Below are 9,572 nucleotides of genomic sequence, written 5' to 3'. Positions count from 1 at the left end.
AATCCGCGAAGCCGCGCCTGCGCACCAGAGGCGGGCGGGAGCGGGCGGAGGGCGGGGAATGAATCTAAGCCTCCAGAGACAGCGCCTCCTGCTGCCTGAACGAGAACTGCACCTTTCTCTGCAAGGATCACTGGATTTACGTGAAAACTGAGCCCTAGACAGGTTAAGGGGCTTTCCTAAAGTTGCACAGTAAGTTAGAAATCTCGTTTGGAATAAAGTTCATGATATATGACTTTATATTCATGCATCTTTCAGGTGTTAGGAGAGAGGAGGCGGGATAGGAATGGATGTAGAGGGCTTTAAGGAGAGGGGTCTGGGTCACAAACAGCTCCTATTTTAAACCGCAATCTTTTCCCTCTAAACACTGAAAAAAAGTTGGCTCAAGTGACTCTCTTCATCTTAGCCTTAGGAATCCAAAGCGGGGGAAAATAAGCTAAAGCAAACTGGGAAGTGGAAGTGGGAAAACCACGGCCCAGTCCCTTGGTTTTCCAGCGTAGATGAGCCCAACCTGAAGGTGACTATGTGAGAATGAATCCTATTTGTTGAAAATGTATACATTTTGTTTACCCTGAGAAGTTATGGCTGGACATTTAAGCGTGCGAGAACAAGAGCAGTTTGATGATACGGTTGTCAGCGGCTGGTCGTAGGAAATGGCCCACGTTGCAGAGCCGTGCCTAAATAGTGGAACAGGTGGAGAGGATGAGCGCTCCAGAGAGGCGTTAAAAATGCGGCGTGTGGCCAGACGCAGTGGCTCACGCCTCTAATCCTAGCACTTTGGGAGGCCGAGGCGGGAGGATTGCTTGAGCCCAGGAGTTCGAGAACAGCCTGGGCAATATAGCGAGACTTCGTCTCTACAAAAAAATACAGAAATTGCCCAGGCGTGGTGGCGTGAGCCCTATAGTCCCAGATATTCGGGAGGTGGAGTTGGGAAGATCACTTGAGCCCAGGAGGACGAGGCTGCAGTGAGCAGTGATTGTGCCACTGCACTCCAGCCTGGGCGACAGTGACATCTTGTCTCAGAAAAAAAAAAAAAAAGAAGAAAAAAAAAGCAAGATGTAAGCCAAGGCAGGAGGATCACTTGAGCCCAGGAGTTCCAGGCTGTAGTGTGAGTGTGTTGTCATCACGCCTGTGAATAGCTACTGCATTCCTGTCTGGGCAAGTATATAGAGACTCTGTCTATTAAAAAAATTAAAATTAAAAAAAAAATTCAGGGCAGAATGGCAAGCATGTAGTGGCAGAAAGGATAGAATGTCATTGGAATGGGAGGTTCTAGAGCAAACAGGAACAGGTATCTTTTAGTGAGATGTTCAGGTTATGTGCCTTCAAAATGGTTCCCAGGAACGCTTATCAAGTGAATTCATTCTTACATGGCAAAAGAAACCAGTTACCAATTCCTAGGTCACTTCTAAGACTGTGGATGCTAGACTGGTAACAATCAGGGATTAAGTCATCTCATCAGAAGATTATTTCAAAAGAAGGCTTTCTCAATTATTTATTTCTTTATTTGTTTTTGAGTTGGGGGGGGTCTTGCTTTATTGCCCAGGCTGGACAGGTGATCTTCCCACTTCAGCCTCCAGAGTAGCTAGAACTACAGGTACACCCACTGCAACTAGCTGGAAGAGAGTTCTCAACACACTTGTCACCTCCCATGTTAAGAGGGCACAGATGAGTTACGTTACTGCAATTTCATAGGGAAAAGATTACTTCTTGGACCCTTCAATTCTGCAATGGGGAATAGCAAGACTTATTTACCTTCTTGAAGTGGCCAAGAGAAGCTTAACTTGATTACAACAGCTTCTAATAGGTCAGTTCACTTTTACCCCAAGAAGAACATTTAGCAAAGCCCAGAGGGTGGTATGTTTTCAAACAGTGCAGCAACCCAGATGGAGGACTCCAGAGCCTTGACGTTTGGGCTGGATGTTTTCAGTTCTGGTGAAGGATTCTATGTCCATAATGTGTGAGCAGGGGTTCCTCCCACCCCCAACCAAGGGAGTGAGGAGACTCTAGCTTAGGATTTCCGGTTACTTCTGGTTTAGGCAAATGACCACAAGCAGTCTGGCCTTGCCAATCAAGGAATGGGCCACAAGATAAATGGAGACAGAAACCAGGCAGAGAGGGAGCTAGAGAACCAGTAGACAATACAGGAGATAACTTTATTGAAACGCAAATGGCATTGAACAGATGAATCTTGCTGGGAGGAGACATGCCAGAAGGACAGAGGGCCCAGATGGGATGGCCTCAGTGGTGATGAAGGAAGGCCTCTTCAGCTGGCTCTGGCATGAATTTTATTTTTAAATAATGTGTTATCTAAAATGAATTACTAAGGGGACAGCCCAGCTCTCTTTTCATGATTGTTACCGCAACTATATACAACAATTTGCTTTCCAGATTCAGTTTCGCTTTTTCTACATTAGATATAAAAGGGGGTAGGTTGAACGAGGGGAGGGTCAAATAAGAAAAAACATAAACACACAGACATACACATATCCTGGTCTGGGATTTTGCACCCAATAACTTAAAAAAAAAGTGTTGCAAAAACTTCTGCCCACTCTCCACCTGAGGAACACCATGCATTTGAGAAACACAGACTCTGTCACATAAACGGTGCTGCCTAAAACAGTATGGAGGCGGGGAAGGAAGCTAGCAGGGGTTGGAATTCATTTTAAAAAAAGATTGTTTTGTTAGAAAAAGCAAAAACAAAAAAGCATTAGAAAGTGGGAGCCACTGCACAGCAGTGGCCCAGAGACTGGCTGCGATATGGGAGCTCTGCCTTGATATCATCTTCGTGTCTTCAGGCATAGAGAAATGGCAAAGCAGGAAGAACCCACAGGAGATGGCCAGAGGATCCACCATCAGCCTTCGGGGGACTGAGGAGGTGATTTTAGTGGAATTATTTTGTACTCACCTCCCTCGTGCTTTAGTCCTCCTCCAAACACTTAGTTCCAGAGCTCAGGAGACCTATTACTAGCACTGTATGTTTCTTTGTGCTCTGCCCAAGTTCTCACACACGGAAAATTGACAAACTTGAAACAAAACCAGTTCTAAAAAGCCTCATCTCCCCCATGGCCCAATCAGCTACTTTGTGAGTTTGTAAAGATATGAAGCTTTTTCAAATTTTTCTAAAAAAGGATCTTATTTGGCAGGGCGCTGTGGCTCATGCGTGTAATCCCAGCACTTGGGGAGGCTAAGGCAGGCGGATCACCTGAGGTCAGGAGATCGAGACCAGCCTGGCCAACAAGGCAAAACTCTGTCTCTACTAAAAATACAAAAATTAGCTGGGCATGGTGGCGCACGTCTGTAATCCCAGCTACTCAGGAGGCTGAGGCAGGAGAATCGCTTAAACCTGGGAGGCGGAGGTTGCAATGAGCCGAGATAGTGCCACTGGACTTCAGCCTGGGTGACAAAGCAAGACTCCTTCTCCAAAAAAAACCAAAAACAAACAAAAAAAACAACAACAAAATATGATTTTATTCTATCACCTTGGCTGAGTACTTCCGTATCCAGGTCCTGCTATGGGGAAAAGAGAGGAGGAGCACAAGGACTGAAGTGCTCAGGGCTGTGTCTTCATTACGCAAGACTCTCCTATGAGCTGAGTGGAGTGTGAATAAGGGGCCTTCCTGGGATACTGAAGCCCTACACTGTTAGCTGCCGTACAGAAGGAGGTTCTGGCCCAGTTCTCAGGCCCAGCAGTGCCCTTTATAACTCAAATAAAGGAGAGGGATGTTGCTGGGAGAACACGTTGTCATGGAAATACACATTCGATTTTTTTTTTAAAACTTCTTCCATCCTATTACATAATCACCTCAGAATAGATATAAATAATTCGGCAGAAGAGCAATCTGGAAGAGACCTCCAAATGCTTTCCTTGTTGAAGCCCTTTAGTGTGCCAGCTAGTAATTTCCAAGGCATAAGGTTTTTCTCTGAAGGTTGTGTTCAACTAGGAAAGATGCAAACATTCTCCTAACTTCCACCCAAAAGCACACATACCTTTCTTTGTTAAAATAAATGGAAAAACAGAAACACAAGGAAGCATGAGAAAGGTGACTTTGAAATTAATGTTAAAGTCTGAATTACAACCTAGAACCTTGTTATTTTGGGCCCCAAAGCCTCTCGGTGTGGGAACTCCAATACTCTAAAGGGCTTTCCCTTTAAAATAGTTGAATTTAGTGTGCATAAGAATCACCAGGAGGGTTTATTAAAATATGGATTGCTGGGTCCTCTCACTAGAGTTTCTGATTCAGCAGATCTGGGATGGGATTGATAATTTTGTTTCTAACAAGTTTCCAAATGCTGCTGATACTGCTGGTCTTGTGCCATACTTTGAGAACCACTGCTTTAAGGAATGAGAAACCAGGGGATCACTCACTTAATTCCATGACCACCCTTGTCACAGAAAATTCTCCATGGTATAATCATGAAGAATGACCAAACCATCAAACTGGAAGGATCTAGTACACATAGGTTGAATTTTCAACTGTCTTCGTGTCCCTGCAGCTTTGGCATTTTCATAGGTATTCTACCTTCAAGGCTACAACATCTTCCAGGTTACTACCACCTTTCCCAGGATCTGTGGCCGGCAGTGCTTGCTTCCAAGGCTAGGCTGAGCAGACATGCACCCATGTACCCTAGGCAGTGGGGAGTGTCAAGTTGGTGGCACCATATATCCATAATCAGGTTGATTCAGGACTCATTAAAATATAAGGCTGATTGGATTATAAGAGACAATATCTTCAGGCTTTGGCCTTTGGGGAACAGTGTTTGTAAGATCATTTTATTACTATGGCCTTCTCTGTGGAGCCATGAACCAGAACTTGTGAGTAGTAAATCCATCTCTATTAAAAAACCCTCTGCAAAAGCCCATTTTCCCATCCCATCACAGGGGTTGGCTTATGAAGTCTGCTTCTTAACTTTAGCTTAGTCAGTGCCAAGGAATAAGGAAAGCAAAAATAAAGTATGATGAGGAGCCGCACTTGGTGATCTGGGTAACTTCAGCACTTATTCCCTGTGATAGATGTGTGATTAGGACAATTCCCCCACCCTCTCCAACTAATGGCAATAAAGAGTTCTTAAGATCTCACGTAGATACCTCCTTGATCCTGATTTGGAGGACTGAGTCCCCTTCAGTCAGGCAAATTTTACCTAAATGTGGGATTTCTATGTGGATGCCATCCCAAGTGAGGATGTGAGGTGTCTGTGAGAAGCAGCAGGGTACCATTTCTCTCTTCCTACTCTTTTAGGAAATAGTTACTCCTCAGACCACTGTAAGGGGTTATCCCTCGGAGTAGTGTGACCCTTGTTTTAGGGAGCTAGAAGTGAAGAGATGGTGAGATTAGGTACACTTAGTCTTGCAAACCAGGAAAACCAGAAGGCAAGACATTAAGAAGGAAAAAAAAAGCCCTCTATTTTTGTCTTTAGTACTTAAGGAGTATGGATAGATCAGCTGGAAGGTTGGCAATTCAAGACCAAAACAGTATACCAACCAATAAGGATTTCATTGTAGGGTCTTCCCATGGACTTGTAGCAGATTCGTCTTCCCTGCCAGCCTCTCCCTTCCCAATGGTTAGACATGAAAAAGACACAGGTACTTAAGGATTGACACAAAGACAGAGATAAGCACCGTAGAGCTGCCACAAAGCATAGATTTTAAAAAATACTTTGAAGCCTCAGAAGGTAGGAAACAGCAACAGTATACTGCTCTTGTGTGTGTGAGAGAGGGAGACACACACACACACACACACACAGACATCAGGCCCCAAATTAGCCTCCAATGACCTAGTATTTTATTTTTAGTGCCTAGGCAAGGTCTGAGAAACAAGTACATTGGACAAAACTTGTTGATCTTCTTCATCCAGAAATTAAGGGACTCAGCTCAGGAACCTCTCCTGGAGTTGTGGCTCTCCCCAATGGTTGACATTAGATATTGAACTCATGTCATTTCCTAGCCAACTGTGGTGAGGGATGGAGTTGGGGGGCTGGAGAGGAAGATAATAGCACAAATTCCAGTATTAGGCTGGATTCTTCTGAAGGTGCCTGGGGGTTGAGAATTTAGCTATGGGACCCAGTGTTTCTTTTCTGAGGGATCCCAGTAGGCTCAACCAAGAAGCAGGACATAGGTGGGAGAGAATGCTGTGGATTTGCTCCTTGCCGTAAATTCTAGGGCAGTGAGTGGGGAGCTCAGGTTTTCTGCTTCAGAGAAGTCTGGATGAGTGTCTCAAGGGGTTATAGCACCATGAGGAGGCTCAGCCTTCTGCAGTTGCCACATAACCGTGATTCCTTCATGAGAATGATCGATCCCCACAGTGAGGGGCCCAGATGTGCAACTGTAAACAGGGTCCCAGGCTCCAGAGGGAAAGCCAAGGCTTCAATACCACCTCACCAGATGGGAACACACTTTCTGGAGGAAAGCAATTGGAGACCTGGGCTAAATGCAGCAGTCAGCTGAGAGTAGAGGGTGGTGGATCCCAGGAAGAGAAATAAAAAGTCATAGCATGAGGCCTCCAGAATCAACCTGCTGAGGATCCAAATAAAATTCACGGTGGTATCCCTGGTTACCAGAGAGCCAAGAATCCCTTTGGGGTTGGAGGCAGTTGGAACGAAAGAAGGGGTTCTCCCCTCTCCTTTTTCTCAAGTAGCTAGTAACATCCATGGCAGAAGGCACTGGCTGGGCAGCACCAGAAAATAGAGTGAAGCGAAGTCTGAGCCTTGCCATGGAACTGGAGCTTAGGATAGGGTTTAGAAGAGACCTAGATCCCTAGCAGGCCCATCCAGCCTTCTCTTCCTTCTAAGTTAGAACAGCCAGCTCCGGGGCCTCCTCATTCTGCACAGCAGAGACCTTAAGGCAGTGATTTCAGCACCATCCTTGGACACACAGCCTCTTCCCACCACAGAATTGCATATGTTACAGCTGAGTTGGTTAGGGATCTTCACAGCTCATGGAATTAGCAGCAATAGCAATAATAGTCTCCATCATACAGAACCCTGTCATCCCTGGGAGCTTACCACGTGAATGCAGAAGCTTTTGTGAGGGGCAGCCTGGACCATCTTTTGGACCTAAATGAAAATATACCGACATGAAGAGTCAGATGCATCTACTCCTCCGTTGGGTGGAACAGAGTGATCTAGGCTGGTATGCCTATAGATTCTAATAAAGTCTTGTGCTGCTTAGGAATCTGAAGAGCAAACACTTAGGCCGGTGCTCATCACATATCCCTGATCTGCAGAGTCCTGAAGCTTCAGCCTACCAGGCAGCTCAGCCAGGAAGCTGGTCCCACGGGGCTTTCAGAAATGGCAGGAAGTAGACTTGCCCACTCCTGACAAGCAAGATTCCATAGTCCTTCTGGTGCCATCTTACTTGATCCCAGATCTTCTGTCCCCAATGAATTGTACATCTAATCAAAAGCTTCTTTCTAGCTGGCTCCTTGGGTTTCAGCTACATTTCTTAGATGATCCCGAAGGTCTAGATAACAAGGGGGTGTAGCTTAATGGAGGTTAACACTTCCTATTGAACTGTAAACTTAAGGGCCCAAGTCTTGTGTGTGTGTGTGTGTGTGTGTGTGTGTGTGTGTGTATGTGTGTGTTAACCTAATGATTTGTACATAGTGAGTACTCAGTAAGTACTTGTCAAATGAAAGAAGAGGGATTGCCAGACCTTCGAGGCAATGGCAGAGGAGCAAATCTGCAAAGGTAGGATCTCTTTGGAAGGCAGGTATTGGCCACCAAGTCAAACTCCTTGAGTCTTATATTCTGATTGGGATGATCTCACGTGGATATTCAGTCTCTTAAATGTGAATACTCACTTGTGAAAAATAGTAAGAGCCAGCTAGGATATTTTGATTCAGTCAGGCACCATCAGAATAGTGCAGTGAAAGGCCAAACTGGCCACAAGACAGAGGAATGTTTTCAATTTCCTGGTTTTCCTCTGGTCCATGATAAAGCTCAGAGTAGCTCTTCTATCAAGATGAGGCTATACCCTCTCATGACAGAGGCTGGCAATTGAGCTACCTAGCAGAACATGTGCTTTCTCAAAACGGAAGTCAAGGGAACTGGGTTCCTCTTCTCCCTCTACTTCCAAGCCAATGCTTCATGTCTCATATAAGCCCCATGGATGCCAAAGATATTGGCATGGCAGGTGTCATGCCAATTATATGGCATCAGATTCTCCAAAGAAAACCCACTTGGAAAAGCCAAACTAGCCCCTGGAAAAGCAACCCAAGCATCTCGTGGACATGTGAGGAAATGGAAAAATGGATAAAGAAAAAAAAAAAAAGGGAAAAGGAAAAAATAAATAGGCAAACAGGAGAAAAAAATGAAAACAAAATAAAAAACAAAAATAAAAAAGGGTTTATTGACTCTCATGCATGTTAAATTAGAGGGTAGAAAGACAGAGCTGGTAGTCTTTCTCTGAAGGCTGTAAGGTTATTTTTGTGGTTTGGTGACTTCTCAGGTTGGCAGCCGTCTTGTTGATGTCCCCTATGTCATCCAGAGGGCAGGAGCGGGCAGCTGTCTTTCTACCATGGCAACTGGTTCCTCTCTCTCCAGCTTCATCTTTTCCATTGTTTGCTTGTTTTTGTTTTTCATTTTTACCTTTTACAGATTGATTTGAACATTTTTTAAACCACATGCTTCTTTTTCTGGGCTCCAGCCAGATCTCTGGGGAGGAGTTGTTGGCAGTGGTGATGGAATTGGGAAGGGTCTGTGAGAAAATCTGGGGAGCTTCCTGCCTCCCCCAGATCCCCTCACATGACTGTCTCTCTCAGGGTTGCTTGTAAGAATCATTTAGGAACTGCTGCAGTGTTTTGATGTTTTCTGAACCCCTCCCCAGAAAGCCCAGGAGTTTGTAATTGAAACAAGAAGTCGAGGGAAAGACCCAGAATCATCTTTTCCCCAAAGTCATTAGAGGAGGCCAGTATATGTGTTTAGGGGGCACAAGCTCCCAAACGCCACCCCACCATTCCTTACTAGGAAGTTTTCAAAGGTACAGCACCAAGAACCTGTCCCTCCTCTTTCATCTCCTCCTCCCTCCTGTTCTCCTCCTGGGGCTGGAGAGCCAGTGCTCTGAAAGAGGAGAGGGGAGAGGAGGAGCTGAGATAGCTGATGCCAGCGTTCTGCTGTCCGGGGGTGACAGTGATTGCCGAACCCTTAAAGTGTTGCCTGGAGGTTGGGGTCCAGGATGGTTTCTCGATCTGGAGACTCAATGTAGTTGGCAGCTTCTTGAAGTTTCAGCAGCATGGCCATCTAAAGAGGGGCAAAAAGATGGATTTATGAGAGTTGGGACTCTGGGTCCTGCCCACAGAAGGGAAACAACAACAAAATCCCAACACTTTGGGAGGCCAAGGTGGAAGGATAGCTTGAAGCCAGGAGTTTGCGACCAGCCTTGAAAACAAAGAGAGACCCTGTCTCTACAACAAAAAAGATAAGAAAAGAAAAGAAAATCGGCCAGATGTTGTGGGAAGTCAGGGACCCCGAACGGAGGGACTGGCTGAAGCCATGGCAGAATATAAATTGTGAAGATTTCATGGACATTTATTAGTTCCCCAAATTAATACTTTTATAATTTCTTACACCTGTCTTTA

General features: G+C 45.3%; 1 protein-coding gene across 2 annotated transcripts in view; it reads right to left on the bottom strand.

Moving 5' to 3' along the window:
- Positions 1 to 8,317: 8,317 nt before the first annotated feature.
- The window catches only part of LOC105504332 (neuron navigator 1), an 80,478-nt gene continuing 79,223 nt past the window's right edge, over positions 8,318 to 9,572 (bottom strand). For both annotated transcript variants that reach the window (XM_011931747.1, XM_011931748.1), the window contains exon 27: positions 8,318 to 9,234. In XM_011931747.1, coding sequence (XP_011787137.1) covers positions 9,139 to 9,234 — 96 coding nt within the window. In that variant the 3' untranslated portion in view covers positions 8,318 to 9,138. The remainder of the gene's footprint in view (positions 9,235 to 9,572) is intronic.

This window comes from Colobus angolensis, unplaced genomic scaffold (genome assembly GCF_000951035.1).
Source record: "Colobus angolensis palliatus isolate OR3802 unplaced genomic scaffold, Cang.pa_1.0 Scaffold91, whole genome shotgun sequence".
Taxonomy (NCBI): domain Eukaryota; kingdom Metazoa; phylum Chordata; class Mammalia; order Primates; family Cercopithecidae; genus Colobus; species Colobus angolensis.
The sequence above is the reverse complement of the archived record's forward strand: the minus strand, read 5'-3'. Positions and strand labels throughout refer to the sequence as shown.